This window comes from Falco biarmicus, chromosome 6, assembly GCF_023638135.1.
Source record: "Falco biarmicus isolate bFalBia1 chromosome 6, bFalBia1.pri, whole genome shotgun sequence".
NCBI lineage: Eukaryota > Metazoa > Chordata > Aves > Falconiformes > Falconidae > Falco > Falco biarmicus.
The window spans coordinates 64390134-64407827 of NC_079293.1; the positions used below are offsets into that span (position 1 = coordinate 64390134).

The window sequence follows — 17694 nt, forward strand, 5'->3', positions numbered from 1 at the left end:
CTCATTTATACCTTAGCAAGTGTGGTGTTTATATTCACAACTCTGGAGAAAGATTGCTGCAAAAAGCAATCTGGGCTTAAAATTGACTTCTCTTGGAAACAGCATTGATGTGCTCTGCTATTGCAGATGCATAGTAGAAAATGTTAATTTGAGAATCAAGAACGATAAAGTATTACGGGGTAATTTTGTTTTTTTCTAATAGGTAGAGCATCTATGAATTTACATTGTCTTTGTGGGCAACAACTTGTTACAGTGGGGCTCGAAGCTATATTACTGCACCTTTTTAATTACAAAAAGTTCTTGTTTTGACATACTAGTGTTATATACATCCTTCTCAAGAATGTATTTCCACATATAAAACCAATTATGTTTAAAAAGATGTGCTCTTACTTGCATTTTCCAGGTGCTATTTTAAAAAATACTATTCGCATGTGCAGTTTCACTATAAACATTGCTGTGGCAGGGGGTTACACTAACTCTTGAGTGTGTGAACTTGCTGTTGCACTCTTAGTGTGTTACAGTCAATGGTGTCAAACTTGTCATAAAACTTTGAGTTCAGAAAATATGTCTCCTGGAGCACTGCAAATCTTCTGACATACGCATGATGTTATCCACATCATCTTCCACTTAAAGAAGCCTTCATTGGGACACTCAAACTGTACAGTGATCATTCTGGACTTATTAGGTATGCAGCACCTCTTGTCCAAGCACATCCCACAGAAGGTTAGTTTATAGCTTTCAGTAGTTGAGCATCCAGAAAAAACTAGTTTCTCTGCTGTAGGAAGCTGGAATGTTGGTTGACAAGTTTTTCCTTTTGGAATCTTGAATATAAAAACAAAGAAAACCCTGAGTTTTTACACATTAAAAACATAACACATAAGAAAAACTGCAAAATGGAAATGTCTTGCAAATTACTCCTTCTGAAAGCTGTCTTGTTTTTCTTTAGTAGTCAACAAATAGAAAATACTTTTCTGAGTAGCTGAGCACCGGGACAGCACTAGCAGCACTTATATTTCAGGACATTATATTGTTTTGTTTGAAATTACACACCAGTCATTAACTATAGAAACCTGAAGACTGAAGGTAGAAAACAGAGAAGAGTTATTTTAAAACCCTTTTAAAAAGCAAGAAGTAATTTTAAATGAGTAGTTGCTAACACATCCATTTTTCCATTACTTCCAATATTTTGATTTTCTTTTAGGAAGTCATTTTACATTAGACAATACCTTTATTTTCTTCAGTATATTGGTCAGACAAGGCTGGATGAAGCATAACCTCTTTTCTTTTTTCATTTCACATTTTCTGTTTTCATTGGTCACTCTGCTGGATATGCCTATGCCACATGTCCTGGAACAGGGTGTCCAGGGAGTTGCCTGTACTAGGCACTTTTTCTTCAAAACTAGTGGTAAGCTTCTGTAAGCTGAGAGAACAATATATGATTGATGCAGTGGAACAGCCCCAAAAGGATTAATTGAAAATAAAAGGATAAGCATTTGATTTCTATTCATGAAGGTGCTTTTCTAGGTAAATCTAAAAACGAGGCGTAAATGAAGTCACACAAAAGCTGGCTGGGCTGCCGTTAAATTTTACTGACACTGGGTACTCAGGTCATAGCAAGGACTATGAAATTGCATGTGTTGTATGAACCTCCAGTTTAATGTGATGGAAATGTTACATGGAGAGAGTTATTTGTGGAATTTTTATGAAATCTTCAGAATGGAAGAAAATTATTGAAGGCCAAGCGTAGCTTGAAAAGGGGTTCTGAAAACACTAATGTTGCTTTCTTTGTAGATACTGTGAAGTCTTCAGGTTTTGTACAGAGGCATAGAATTCTCCAGTCGCTTTTAGATACCACTGAAAAGCCTTCGCTCATGGGTTAAGCTGGATTAGGTGGAGTACACTTAAAGAAAGAAACAAAATTGCAGTGGAAAAGTTCATGGTGAAACTCTGCAAGAAAAACTGACTATATAGAATCTGTGCATTTAGGTAAGAGCATGGGCAGAATTGCAAGGATACCTGGAAAGTAGACAGCAATTTAAAGACCTCATTGCAGCAAGCAGATTAAAAGCTTGTCACAGATCTGCAACAAATAAAGGGAAGTTAAATGGTTGTTGATACTTGGTACATTTTTTTTTTTAAAGTATGACCTAGGTGCATACATCCCTATGTATCTGAATTGGGTAAATCAAATTGACAAGGAAAGCCAGAAAACAAAGCGATAGCAGTAAAATGAAACTTAGCACTTCTTATCCACACTAACAGAAAAAACTTTTCAAAATAGATGTTGGCCCATTGAGCCATTCATGGAATTCATGCACATGTTGACGTGATATTCCTGCTACACTGGTAAAGGGAAGGGGGAAGACTTCACTTCAAAACAAAAATTTTAAGGTGCTTGAGAGGGTTTGTGTCACCTGAAGAATAGCATCCTTCAGCATACACAGCCACCACAGGGACAGGCTGTTGGATCCCTGAACCAAGTCAAATAGTCAAGTGTGCAGCTTTTCTCAAGGTTATGCTGTGCAATTGATTTAAATTTCTGAGTAAACTCTGTGAAGTGCTGCAGTCAGAAAAGGAGTTACAGAAGGCTGGGGTTCAGCTTTTGGACCTGCTGAAGTGCTACAAAGTAAGTGGCTTAATGCCATTCTCCAGATAGCTGAAATACAGCTCCCCACCAGCTCAATTCATGTGTGTAATGGGGTCTAATGGCTTGTTTGCCATTGTTTTCAATGCATTATGTTCTCTCTTTGATCAGATTAGCAATGCTTTCTAGAAATGAAGTCTTTCTTCATTTGAAGTCTTGCCTTACCGAGTGTATGTTTATACACAGTATTAAGCATATTTCTGTAAAACGGCTTTGATACTAGTTATAGGTATTGTATCATAATTTTGAAGTAAAGACAAGCTGCTTTTCTTGGTTTTGCTAACTTGCATGACTACTGCCAATGTCTTAGAAGCTGTCTGAAATGAACTTCAGATTTTGTAAGCGGGTCTGTCTGCAGATTGACTTATGTGGGTCTATCTGCAGATTGATTTAAGTGCATCTACCTATTTACTCAGCAGCCTTTTATAAAGATTTTCTGATAAGCTTTTTGATCTTTTTAGGGTTTTTTTATTGATCCATTATGATGATTAAGGCCATAATTTTCCCTACAGTTCAATCTGCCACTAAATAAATGGCTTAGCTTTCTGGTACCCACATGAATTGTAAGGAAGATGAGTTTCATCATGGAAACTTGTGCACACACACAGGGAAGGAGACAGCACAAGTGCAGGCAGCTCTGGCCAGGGAAGGGCCAGGATAGCTGCTTCTGCCAGTGGTGCTTCCTTAAAGTCAAAAAGAGAATTGCAGTGTTAGCAGCACACAGCAAGAGTGAGGTTAAAGGGAATATCAACTGACCCTGGTAGAACTGCATGGATAAGCTCGCATATGCTTTTGATCAGACTGAATAGAGGAGAAATTGGGGGAAATGTTGTAATAAGAAAAGCCACTAAGGCAATTTTTATCATTTTCTTCTTTCTATTGAAAGAAGAGGCCTGCAACATGTTAATATATGTATGTGAAAACCAAGACTCCCCACCACCACAAAGCAGGAGAAAGTGAGACAGCTCCCGGGCTGTGAAATGGCTGTCCATGAACAGGCCTAATAGGTCTGATCTGATGAGCAGTAAACTCTTCCAAAAGACGGGCTGAAGGTAGCTTTGGCCAATTCCCTGGTCACAGGAGCCAAAAAGCTTTTGGCTTTTCATACTCATTAGGTTTAGAGAAAAGAGTCTGTGACCTACGAGTAAGAGGAGTAATTGGGACAGACCAGTCACCCTGGCAATGGCCTTCAGGAAGAACTGAGAAATTGCCAGTGTGGTGCCTGCCTGGCTGCCGGAGCCAGGGACACTAAATGCAGCAAGGCTCATGTACAGAAAAGTTTACCAGTGTAGCCAGGCACACCTGACATCAGTCTGTAGTTTGTTGATTGAAGCTGCTTGTGCTGTCCTGAGCCACAGATGGATTGTCCGGGCTTCTTTCTGCCTGTGGCCCTGGTGCAGGGACTTGCTGCTAATCTTGGTGTGAATACAGGTGTACATCCAATTGCACCACTGATACACAGGCACTTATAAAGCGGGTTAGGTTGGAAGGTCTGCCCATTAAGATAATAAACTCCATTGAGCTCACATCCTACAGCTACCAGATCTGCAAATGGTAAACAACAGTTACTAACACAGGAGGAGCACGTGGTTCCTGCTTACAGAGTGCTAAAATGTGACCAGCCTTTACTGCACCCACAGCTTCAAGTTCTTCCCAAGCACAGTTTGGTTTTTGTTTTTTATTTATGCCCAGTGATAACTACAGCTGCCTAACTTTAAATCAGTCATCAACACACCTGCAAATAACAGGCTTGTGCACAATGAACTGGTTTCACTAATGCATACACAGGTAAGTTTAAAAGACAGTCCCGGCCCTACTCGGGTTCTGTAACTGATCAGTCAGAGGACTGGGTTAGGGTACGTTGCCTAGCACAGAGCTGTGCAGCACCAGCAAGCAGTTTGCCTCTGAAACCCTTCACCTCTGTGCTCCCACCCTCCTGGATTTCAAGAAAAGAACATGAAAGACCAACTTACATGCACACACGCCTGTTTCGTACCTAGGCTCATCTTCTGAGTAGTCACAGTAGAGGCCTTTGTGGGGATCACAGATGTCTGCTTCATTGCAGGTCTCTCCTGACTGCCTGGCACAGACCTTACAGCAGCCACAACCATCCTTCACCAAGCTTATCCCGGGGCTGCAGGTTGGCACAGGTGGGCATCTGCATGGCCAGTGACAAACCTCCTTGCGCTGGTGGACTTCACTGGTTTCTGAAGGTTTTTCTCCAGGCTTGACTGATAGGCTGTGGAAAAACTTACACACAGTGGGATATTTTGAGAACTGAATGCATTATGCATAGGTGGAACAGCACAAAATTAAGTTGGGATGGAAAAAACTGTGAAATTCCATGAAGACACTTAACATTTCTCATCTCACAGGATCCAAAAGCGAGAGGCTGTGAGGTTTAGGTAGGAGACAGTGGACCAATTTCATCAGTCACTGTCATGCACTGAAATGTTCCACCAGCGAGCCTGGCCTCCTGCTTTTGTGAAACAGAATTCATTGGTCTTTCCTTTGCCTTCAATAGAGCAAAACCTGTAGTAGAGCTGAAGTAGGGAAAAAGTGTTTTGAAGTAGATGGTGGATTTGGTTTAAATATTCCTTCCCACAAACCTCCTATCAAGTTAATTAACTTTTGATTCCTCCCACTGATAGCCAACCATTTCCATGTGTGCTACTTCTGATGGCAAAAGCCTTTTAAAATAGTAAACCTCTGAGTGTTATTTTTACTCCAAAATTTGAGTAGCTGTTTGGGAAAGAGCATTATAGTATTTACAAATTCTCTTGTGCTAGATGCAAAAATTGCATCCTAATAAGGGAGGCTAGTAGTTGCACCAAGTTTAATAGGTCATTTTCTAAGAGTGTATCTATTTGTATGAGTTCATTGAATCCAGGGCTTACAGGGCATATAAAAGAGATTTGTATCAGCAGTAGGAAGTCAAGACCTAGCCAGTGTTTACCATTTTCCACGTTCTGTGTCAGAATTCATGTCTTTTTTTTTTTTTCCCCTCTCTTCCATTCCCCGCCCCCCCCCCCCTTTTTTTTTTTTAGTTTGTTTTTTTCTTAAGACAAGGAAGTCCTAAGTAATGCTTGATGGATTTATTTTTTGGAGGCATGGGGGAAGATTAGGTCAGCAGAATATGAAAGGATCTATTTGAGATAGCTATATTCTATCTGCTTTTTTGAAGAATTACATCTAAAACATAGCAGTTTAGATCTTAGCATTAAATCTTTTTCTGTTGCTGATTCGACAGAAACGCAGATGGTGAAACATTTATTCATCACGGATGACTGGATCCATAGTTAAATGGGGGCACACACAGCACTTGGCCACTAGTACAATGTGGGTCTTGGGAGCGGCTCTCATCAAGCAGCTCAGATTGTCTGCAGAGCAAGAGGGAAAGGCAAGATCCAGCCCCTCATCAGGTACCAGTGTCACCATCGAGCTTGCAGAAAAAAAATAATGTATGTAGCCTGTTTTTTTTCTGGGCATATGAGGTCCTGCCTATCAGTTTCTTTGTTCCGACAAACTGCAGGACTCTACTGATGTCGACACCACCTCCAGCAGGGATGTCAAGGGAAAGCTGAGGAAGGCGCCATCTGGCTGCGTTCCCTTCCAGTTCAACTTTCAAACTGGAAGTATCTGCAGAATTCAGCATTTCATATGTCATATCCCATGAAAGCTCTCACAGCATAATTGAGCTGGCCTAATTGCATGCAGCAGTAAATGACCTTTTAAAAGGCTTTTTTCTACCACTAATTTCCATTTTTCATGGTAATTTACAACTATATTTATGATATCTTAATCCGCAGCTACTAATGAAGCTCCAAAGTAGTAGCTTTCAAGTTCCTTTGGCTGAATGATTTTTAAGATAGATATTAATTCACAGAGGCAATTCATATAATAAATGAATATTAAACAATGTCATGTGGTATTCCATGCAGCGTGCAGAAGATATTTTCATAAATACGTTATTTTTTTAACCATTTGCTGATAAAGGATTTTGTCTAATCCTTTTTACCTAAATGCAGCAATAGTATAGAAATAACTAACTTCAGTATACTTCTCTCAGGCAGCTAAGCCGTTACTATAAACAATAACATTAATTTGATGAACATGTGCACTGAAGTGTAAAGCTCCTTAAAGGCTTGCTCTGGAAGCAAGACACACAGGTGTTCAAGCAGTGTTCAAGACTGTATGGTTGCTTTAGGAAACACTTTCTTGCTGCTTTATTTCTTTTTAAGCAGAGAATTATTATTAGGAACTTGGCCACGTGCCGGATGTATGAGTTTATGTGGCTTAAATCAGGAATCACGTTTCAAAATGGGTATGTGTAGCAGGAAATAATCTGTGTGCTTCAACCAGTATGTTTAATTTGTATTGCAAATTAAAACATGCCTTAAACCTATAGAATTCTACCTAAGCAAGTGATTTTTCTCTCTTGTTTTTTTTGGGGAAAGATGTCGTGTCAACTGAAAAGTATGAGACGCAAAGTTTCCAGCAAGAAAAACACCATCAGGCAAGTATCTGGCAGTTTTAACTGGAATTACTGAAAACCTCAGTCTACCTGAAAATCTTCAAAAATCTACTAAATTCTAATGAAAATTTAAAGTGTACTTGTAAAGTTTACAGGCCAAATATTTTTCTAATTCTTGCTTCCCAAAGCTTCCATACCAAAGCCGTCAGCATTACTCAAGCCCACTGCATACTTTTCCTGATCCTATGGGCAGATCAGAAAATGAGACCATTGTGTAGGAACCCTTCATGTGTTGTTTGTTTTCTTATGTTTTAAAGATTGAACAAGGTCTCTATGGCATAAATAAGCAAATAGCAAAAGCAGGCAATGTATTCTTGCTAATGTTCAGTCATCTTAGTCTGGCTTTAAATATGCAGAAAGTTAGCAGAGGGAGACAATCATTTGAAAATTCTCCATTTGACATTCATTTTGATTGTAAATGGAAAATACACTGTGTACACGTAAAGTGGATTTTCAAAGCTAAGTAAATAAATAATGAAATTGGCCTTTGACACAAATACCTTCAGCAAAAGCTATCACTCGAAATTTTCTTTTAAGCGACAAAGCATAACACAGCCCAGACGCCTTTCTCATTTGTAAAACTAGCCTTAAGTCAGACCACTGTGCATATAAATATATATACACATATATGGAATATGACCATGGAGAAGATGTTTACTTTCTTACTGCATCAGATAATAATTTGTGCTTATATTAAAAAAAAAAAAAAAAGAAAAAGAAAAAACAAAAAAAAGAAGCAAGGTCACTGACAATTTCAGGCTCCCTAACACTTTTTTAACCACGGAATCATATTCATGTACAGCTTAGAGAGAAAAACCCACCAGAATCAGGGCTTATGCAGTAAATAAGTTGCAAATGAAATTTACTCAGGAGTAGGGAATGGCTCCTTATTCTTGATGAGGAATTTGCTTCTCTGAAATTTATTTTGTCATTAAGCAAATAAAAACTTAAACCAGGACAGAGTGAGGAAGGGAGAAATCTTTTTTCTTCTTTTTAATGAACTTACCTGTTGCGTACAAGGGATGATGAAGATGGTGGAAAAAAGGAGCCACCGCATGTTCCTGCACATTCAGAAGGGAAACTGGGAGATAGGGAACAGGCTGAGCTGTGTCAGAGGAAGCACTGAACACAAAGCTCCCCTCTGTCTCCCTTGCCAACCCTACGTTCCCCAGCACATGCACGAACACATACACGCATTCACACTTGAAATTCTCCACTTCATACAGAACCAGCTTCACACTGAAATTTCCAAATGATCTTTTCTCTGCCCAGTGCTAGAATACAGATTTTCACACCCTGCTTGATCCCATCCAGCTGCTTCAGCAAATTCTGCCTGACTTAATTGAGGTCGGGTAGGGTGACATCTGATTCTTAAGATCTTGCTGCTGGAAATGTAGTGTTATTTTTAACTTGTCTTTAAGTCCCTGTTACAGGAATTTCTGCAATCTGGAGGGCAGAGCCCCAAATACATGTATTTTTTGAGACAGAGAAAGCAGGGTTGCTCAAAATTTCTAATGTATTGCACCTAGCAGAATTATACCCTAAAAATTAACACCACCAGTACACGCTCTCTAGATAGGGAAAGAGATGCTATAGTGTGTTATAACACTAGTACATATTCTGCACTGCTTCTTTCCATGGAATGCTAATGGGGAAACTCAAACTAGAATGTACTTTTGCCTGAAGTATGCACCTTGTCTTACTGCCATGCCACCCCGTTAAACACAAGAGCATTCAAATCTCCACATTTCCTCCTCCCTTGTACTATCAAGGTGACGCTCCTGATTTTTAGGCTAACAAGTGAGAGTCTCCAGGATAAGATAAAAGCTGCACCCCTGCCAACAGTGGTGTTGGTGGTGCCCTGGTGAATGTTCCTCCTTTGTGTTTGTCCGTGCTCAGTCACCTCCTGTGAAGTCCAAGAGTTACTAGGGAAGGCTGCCAAAGACCAGACTCAACAGCAGCTGTGTGTGGACAGAGGCAGCGATGGGAGTATGGAATCAAATCCAGTCTATGTAATTCTGGTTTGCTCTGTGACTCAGAGGACCACATGCCCTCTGCAGTTACAAACAAATCCTGAACTGCCCCTCCAAACTCTTGAGCAGTCAGCTGTAAATCACTGGAGAGCTGCTTTTCTTTAGCACAACCCCTTTGTCACATAATTCAACGTAAAGTCCAAACAGTACCTAGGTACCAAGTGGATACTGCAGATCAGTTCATTTCAGTGATGTTACTCTGAGTAGGTGACAGTGCAGACTAGGTCTGGCTCAGGCCTAGTGTTTCCCATTAAAAGCTTATGAACATAGCACCTAGGTTTCCCAAAAATCTCTTCTGTATACTTCCAAAACACATTGTTTCATAGGAACAGAGGACAGTTGAGGTTGGAAGAGACCCAGGAGGTCTCCAATGCAACCCCTACTCAAGCAGGGTCAGCTCTGAGATCAGAGTAGTTTACTCAGGGCTCTGTCTATTTGGGTCTGGAAAACCTCCAAGGGTGGAAACTGCCAAACCTCTCCTGGCAGCCTTTTGAAGTGGTATTAATGAGCCATGCAGATCTCCTCTCAGCTATAGTTTTCTCCTGCACACCCAAAGACACCCCTTTTGCTCTAGCCCAGAAGAAGTGAGGAAGGTCAGAGGACTAGCACATCCATTCTGCTCCTCCTAGGGCTGCAGGGAAGCACACAGCATTCATCTGAAATGTGTTGCTCCTTTTTGCATGACAGAAATAAAGCATGTGGCTAGAGTGGGGCTGGGAATGCTCTGTGTGAGCTAGCCAAGACTCATCTGCTGTGGATAATGGTCCCCAGTCTTGGGACACAGGAGAGAGATATACGTGTAGGATTATCCATTTGTTTTATATGGTGCATTTTGCTGGAATCTCCTGGAGAGCGTGTTATCATCAGGATTGGAGAGTGAGACTTTGAAACTGGGGTTTGAGTATCATGAAGCCGGCATAGAAAACGTTGAGTTTGGGAGGGGTGGGAGGAAGACATTCTGGTGGTACAACACATTAGAATGTGATTTTACATGGCTGGATGGTTGCTCACATGTGTGCAAAGCAACCAGTGTGCTGCTTCAGCCTGGGAAGGGCCTGCTGCTAGGACCAGCACTCCTAGAACAACCCAGCTCTCCAAAGCAATAATTACGTGCCTTCATTGCATCTCCCTAACAAATGCATTAACTGAGGCTGTCTGGCACTTGCAGTAACCTGCAGTACTGAACCCTGAGTGTATTTAGTAAGGAGCCACAAGACCATGAACTCTAACCTCTTTGCATAAATAATGTGCCAATGCTTTGACTTAGTATTAGAGTCTGTGTCTCTGCTAGTATTTGCTCTGATTTGAATAAATGGAGGCTGTGTGCCCCTTTCCTCTCCTGCAGATCTCTAGTGATCCCTCACAACTTAAAAATTAATGGTCTTAATGTTATGTCCAGACACAGCAATAGTTTGTCTGTATGCATCCTTCTTGCCACATGTCCCTTGCAAATCTGATTACATAAAGCATCATTAATTTCCTGAACTAAACCTGCTCTGTTATCTGGTGCCATTCTAATATTACCCTGAATGGAAATTAATTTGGTTGTATATTCAGCAATCTTTACACAACTGCACAAGTTTCTTCAGTGCCAAAAAATCATCTTCCTGTCTGTGAAACATGCCATGTAAACCCACTGTCTTAAGAGATGGAAAAGTAAGGGATATAAACCCATAAATTAATATAACCATGCATTCTAACAGGGTACCCTGTCTTAGACAAAATGCCAGAGGTATTCATTATTGGTATCTGTTATGGGCCAGGATTTTCAATGCTCTTTACTGAGCTTGGTGGAGTAGTTGTGACAAAACTGAGCAAAGCCAGGGTTGGGTTCAGTCATTCCTAATAACTGGGCGTCAGTCCCAGACACACACCGGAGCTGGGGGCTTACCTTCTGGCAGGAAGGTTTTAATGTGTTGTCCTGTTTTGTCACTCTTTGTGCATGGAAGTTACAAAAAGACTTCTATTTCAGTCAGTCAAACCTACTGTCCTTGTCTCTTTGCTTAAAAAAATAAACAAGAGTAAAAAGAAATAGACACATTATATGACAACATTTTGCCCTTGGCTCACCCTGTCTCACATGCTGTTTGCTCACTCAGGCTTTGCAAAGAAACTGCTTGCTTCAAAACAACCACGCTTCAAAACAACCATGCTCCAAAACCGCCGATGGACTTCACTAAGAGCTATGCTTGCTATCAACAGCAGCTTGGCCACACTGAGGCACAGACATTTTCCTGCTGGGAGTAGCAGGGTTTGCTCCCAGGCAGCATGGCATGCTCCAGGTCCCAGGTTTAGCCATGCTCAGCGTCTGGTGCTGTTCCCAGCTGGGTCACTGAGGCCAGTCACTGTGATAGTCTTCGCAGAGGAGCCACTTCTTGTGATGTGCCTCCCTGCTTGACTGGTTTGCTGCTCAACTTCTGTAAATTTGGGCCACTTTTGCTTCTCTTCAAATTGAGTATCAGACATAAGTTGCACTCAGAAAGGCTCCGTACCTCTCCTCCTGGACCACCACAAGCAATAGTACGTTCCTTAATGCAGCTGGGGAAGGAACTTCTCCCGAGATGACAAAGATATTGCTAATGGGACAGAAATCCATCTGAATAATACACACTCACTTCAGCAAGGCTATACGCAACACCAAGATCACTGTTGGAGGGGTAGAAATGCTTTGTACAAGGGCAGCTATAATACATTCCCCACAGTATTCAGCTGTTTCTATTTCAGCTTCTGTCTACTTCCAAACTAATTTATAAAGCTTCTCAGAGCCATAACACACTACCTGATTTATGAAGGTATTTACACGCTGATTTAAGATGTCTAGGTCCCATTATCAAAACTGACTTATGCAGGCAGCTGTCTATATCCTATTTTCTTCTAACAGCCCTTAAACGCAGAAAAGATGCTGTAAAATAGCTGTATTCCCAAGGATGCATCTCTAAAATGTTTTATCTTTCCATGACCATCAACTATGTGAAACAAGAAACTCTCAAAATCATTTAAGCTGGATATTTGTCAGCAAAGAGAGGCTGAGCTTTCATTTTTCTTGTTAGCAGGTCTTTTAAAAATCTGTACATGCTGAACAGGATCAGCCTGTGCTCTGCCCAGCTCTGCAAGGCAGACTGTGTAATCCATCGAGAGAGGCACAGGCTATAAAATACAGGCCAGGAACTGTGAAGGCAGAGACAGGAATAAAAATGAAGACAAATTACGGACCCACCAAGCAAGGCAAAGAAGTGTAACACTGGAATTGGCCAATTCTGCATAAAATGCTGCAGCTCTGCTTTCTCTTTCTACTTCGAGGCTGAATTCACTGTGACAGAACAGACTTGCATCAGCCTAAATCATATTTGCAAAGCAGCTTTTCTCCTCATAGCCTGGCTCTGTGGGCACCCTGACACCAGCAGCTCCAGCCTCCCCTACCTTTGTCCCCCCATGGCTGGCCAGAGCTTTGCAGAGCAGGCAGCCAGCTGCTCCTTGAGGAGAAATGCCATCAGGATAAATATTTGAGCACAGCAGTTAATTCTGCATGTCAGGAGACATGCAAACTTCCACCGAGGCTCGTACAATTCTCAAAGGGTTTCCATTGTTAGTTATAGGAGTAAATAGTAAAGCAGCTTCCAAACTCCTGGGCTATTTACACATGTAATTTGTGTGCCAGCTAAAAAATATTCCCAACGGAAGCGAAAGTAAGGTCCTAGCCAACATCCTACCCAAACCTTCCTTGAGAGGAAGGCACAGGACAGAAAAAAAAAAAAAAACACCACACTGTATTTTTTCCCAAAACACCATTGGGATTTTTATTTTTATTCCCAGTACATACTTTATTAACCTTTTAAAAATTCCCACCTAAATATCAGTGTATTCCCAATTGGTATGTCCAGATTTATTTTGGCACAAAGTCATCAAAAACACAAACTCAGCTCTTTCGTCTGCAGGGAAAGTGTGTGATGCTCTCTACAGACCCAGAGACACCCATAAATTGTAGAGCAGTGGCTGGATCTCATGCCCGTTTTGCATGGCAAGTGTCCCAGAGAGTGAGAAACACCCAGCAAGGGGAAAAGAGGCTGAGCCCGCTGGTGTAGTCACCTCCACTTCTTTCCCTTCATGAACAAAGAAAGTCACCTCCACCTCTCTCCTCCCATGTATGAGGAAGCTGCTCTGAGTTTCAGGACTGAAAGAATTTGCCCCTTCATTGGATGGGTCCATTAAAAATAGCAGAAGCTGGGGAACTAGTGGTGGAGAGTCCAAAAAGCAAACGCTGGGTGGGCTCATCAGATCTGGGCAAGGTTCAGGGTTTGCAAAGGTGGTGACAGACTGTTTTCAGGCTCTTGTGAATGAAGATTTCAGAAGGGGCATAAAAGTTCTTGCCCTAGCCTTCAGGCTGTGTCTTTCAGGCTTTAAAAAGTCATGAGGTATCCAAGAGAGAAAAATCTATACTTTATTGTAAGGGTATGGAGAATAGTAAAATTTCTTATTTTTCTACTTAAGAATCTCACCTCAGCTTATATGTATGAAAGAGTGCAAAACCTATGGGAAACTCAGTTTAAACACTCACATTTGATTTCTTGCAGTTTCCTCAATAGAAAAAGCATCAAAACCTGCAAAACATTCAAGCAAAACCCCACACCAACTCAAACTCTCCAGAGACCTTGCAAGATTGCCTAGCTTGCAAGAAAATGTTGCCAAACTGTTGGGTTGACCACCCCAGCAATTCAGTTGCATGTTACACTTCCTTTTTCATGCCTACAGTAGAATTCCCTGTAAATCATAAGGGGGAAAGAAAACAGCCACCTCCATTGCACAACTGTGTCCATTTACTTCATTCCAATGCTTCAGTCCAAGTAACTTGTCCATTGTCACCAGGCTGAGGTAAGGAGACAAGATAGTAGGCAGGGGTCAGCTGGTGGGTTCCCAAACCTCACTTGCCATGTGGGTAGAAGGTGGTGGAAGAAAAAAAAAAAACCAAAAAAACCAGGAAGGGGTTAAGGCAGAAGTTGCCTAGTGAATGATTGCACCTGGCTCAGAGTCATCTCCAATCTGGAAAAGCCCACAGGAGAGCTCAAACATGAACAAGTGAAAATGTGTCTGAGGTGCAAGGCTTTCAGTACCATTTTGCAGAAAGGATTGCTTCATTTACATTTTCTATACAAGTCATGGTCTCTTGATAGCTACAAAAGTCTCTATATTGCTTCTGCAAAAGTTGGACCTCAGAGATGTTGCCTTAGTTTTATTTTGCTGCTTTAAAATTCTGGCTCCCCGTGCGGTGGGAGCCATGTTGCTGGCTGCTGGTGGGGTGATGCAGCGGCAGAAAGCAAACCCAGGGTAATTTAAATGGGAAAGGGAAGAGAATCAGGAGGTTTAGCACTGCTGGAGCCAGGCCATTCACAGGGCCAGTTTTAGAGCTGGTAACCCCTTATCGCTGCTCTAGTCTCCTGCCCAAAGTAGGGCTGAAGGGTGCAGGCACTGCACCTAACACCTTGCCTTGCATCTCCTGCTGACCAGTTGCCAGAGGAAGGATACCCTGCAGGTACCAGGGCAGATACCCAGGAGGCCTCTGGATAAACCAGCACTGCAGTGTGGGGCCGTGCCTAAGAAGAAATGAGAAAAAAGCTTTTCCAATCTAATTAAACACAGGAAAGGTATTATTGTTTTCTTTTATGTACCCTCAATAATGCATGGATCCCTCAATCCTTGTCTTTCACGATCTCTTACAGACTACCTTAAACTCACTGAAGAAGTGCTCGGTCTTGCATTAGGTACAGCCCTGCCATCTGTTGGATTTTTTTTAAATTTAAACACTTGTTTAATACCAGAAGAAAAAAATTACAGCAGTTGCTTGTTTTTTTCTCAGTCAAATATGTGTTTGCTTTCCTAAAGGAGTTCAGAAACTAGCAATGACATCAATATTTCCTGGGGAGTCCAGTTCATCCGGGACCCCATCCAAAGCCTGTGCCCAAGGCTCCCTGCCTCAGAGTCTGTCCCACCAAAGGTGTAAACCGGCTTCAGTGATGGCAGCATCCCACTTCTGTGGGCATCTTCCCACACGAAAAGGAAAAGGTTCCTTTTAAGGGAAAAAACATTGTTTTCTTAACATGAGACTAACAGATCATCTGTCATGTATGTTTTTCTAGGCTCCAGAGAGACTACCAGGGAAGAAGATCGGGGTACTAAAAGGCCTTTTAACCTAACAAAGACAGGGATAGGAAGACCCAGCAATGAGCATCTCAAGCCAGACATTCTTATTAGACACAAATATTTAACAGAGGATGAACTATAACACTATATATAGAGGAAAGTGACAGGTCTCTGTCTTTCTGTGGTGAGACTCCCCTAGATGTCCTCCAAGGTGGACAGCTACATGTCACCTAGGGACCCTTTCTGTCTCAGGAGAACAACAGGCACCTCCATGGTGCAGTTCATTTCTTCAAATGAGCACTTCATCCTCAGGAGATGAATCTCATCCTTGAAGTGCCTCTGTACCTTTTTCTCCGTGGTGACCATGCAGGGAGGTTGGGATGACATCTGATCAGAGAAGCATGCCTTTTGTGTCTAGGCATCTGTCTGGCCAAGCCACTTGAATGAAAAACAAATGCCCAAAGCTTGGGTGACCAGATGCAGTGTATAACTTGATGCTTAGACATCCTCAGGTGCTTTCCCAGTCCCTTCTGGCCTTGCTGTCTGTGTTTCTGGGGGTGGCACCACAGCAGAGCCATAGGCACAGTGCAGCCTACCATGGGGTTGGAATAGGCAACCAGGGCCAGCCCATGATCTGGATGATCTTGAAAAGTGCTTTTGGTTCATCGCTCTGTGTGAGGGGCAATGGGAGAGGGTGCCCCTATGGCAGTGCTCTGTCAAGTCACGGGAGAGATCAGCCACAGCTACCCAGCAAGCGCTCACTCTGCAGCTGTGTCCAGCACAACACCCACCACCAGCTCCTTTTCAAGAGGAGAGCTTCAATTAAAAAAAAATAATGAAAAGAGACTTACCAGAGAGCCTCTGAGCATGGAGGATATGTTCATTGCCATTGTTCTAATGCCGCTGTTCAAGCCTCCGATGATTTTGAATATGCTCACATTACTCTTTCATTCTGAACAGAAGAAACAAGTATTCTGGATTCTGGTTTCGTATGTTTAAGCTACATTCAGCAGAAAAGAAGCCCCAAGTGTTTTTTGTTGAGTGACCCAGGTAAAGTTAGTTACACTGGCAACTAGATATTTCTTCTTATGAAAATATGAAAGGCAGGGTTTAGAAACTGCTTATTCAAGCTGCTGTTGCAACTGCAGACAATGGCAGGAGATGCTCCCTGATGTACACTCTTGGAAGTGGGGTTTTTTGAACAATAGGCATATTCACAGCAGGGAGCTTGCATGCTTCTTCCAATAATTTTGTCCAGTTTCACAGCACAACTCACTGCTGTGTCAAAACACAGGCAAATTTCTTCTGAGAGCCAGCAGAAACCACTGCAGATAATGACATGGGTTTTCTATACTATAACAGAAACAGAAAAACACTCATATCTAGTCTGCACTTGAGAGGTTTTCCCATCCTCCAGAAGTTCTTCTCCACAACAGACTCATTCAAAACCTCTTGGGGAATTTGCTCCTGCTCTGACTGCAGCTGAAGCCTGACAAAAGTAATGGAGAACTGAGTCAACAATGCCTCCTGAGTCATGTGTCTAATTCAAGGCAAGGTCACAGTGTGCTGGGAGACAGCCTGGGGTGAACACACATGGATGAGCAATGTTGTCTGATGCCCAGCGAGGATGTTACATTAAGTGAACCTTTGCCGTGGGCAAATACACTCTCACAGACATAGCCCAGAGGATGCAACCACACTGGTATGGAGGGTAAAGCTTAACTGTCAATTAAAATCTCAGCAAAGTCTCACAACATACACATGCATGGGCAGCCTGAACTTTGCCCAGCCATAGAGGAGGCTGGAAGAGAGGACAAAAAGACACACCAGTTCAGGCAGGGTAGCCACACCATCTAAATTTAACAGATCATGTACGGATCATAACACGTCAGCTCCATACATGACCCACACAGTATTCAGGCATCTTCAAAGCATTGTACCAACCTAGACCTTCCCTCAGTGATGCTGGACCTCCAGTCGCTCACGCTTTGCCAGACAGTTCATGGTCAGCACAGGTCAGGCGCCCTTTGGAGCAGTTCAGGTGGAGACACTTAGCCAGTTTTGGGGGTGAGTGAATTCAGTAGTGCAAATATGAGCTGTGCTGTGCCTGCTGGCCTCAGGGCCAGGAACTGTCTCTGGTCTGTTTTATTGTAGCGGAGAAACAGCCTCTGGGTCTAAAACATACCTAATAATTTTTCTATGTACCTTCTGCTAACAGGACCTAGAGTACAGTCTCCTGCTGTGCGTTAAGTCGGGGAATTACTATCATTAAAAATCACTTTGTTCATTCAGTTTTATAGTTGTCTAGCAGTTACTAACTTTTGTCTTCAAGTGCACACCAAAAGTGT

General features: G+C 42.1%; 1 protein-coding gene across 1 annotated transcript; it reads right to left on the reverse strand.

The window, feature by feature from the left end:
- Nucleotides 1-20: 20 nt before the first annotated feature.
- CCN6 (cellular communication network factor 6) lies at nucleotides 21-4927 on the reverse strand (the record flags this gene model as incomplete). The annotated part of the gene is made up of 4 exons (XM_056343670.1): nucleotides 21-821; nucleotides 1227-1420; nucleotides 3947-4189; nucleotides 4618-4927. Coding segments are annotated over 4 exons (1029 nt in total), but the record flags the coding sequence as incomplete, so codon positions are not given.
- Nucleotides 4928-17694: the final 12767 nt, after the last annotated feature.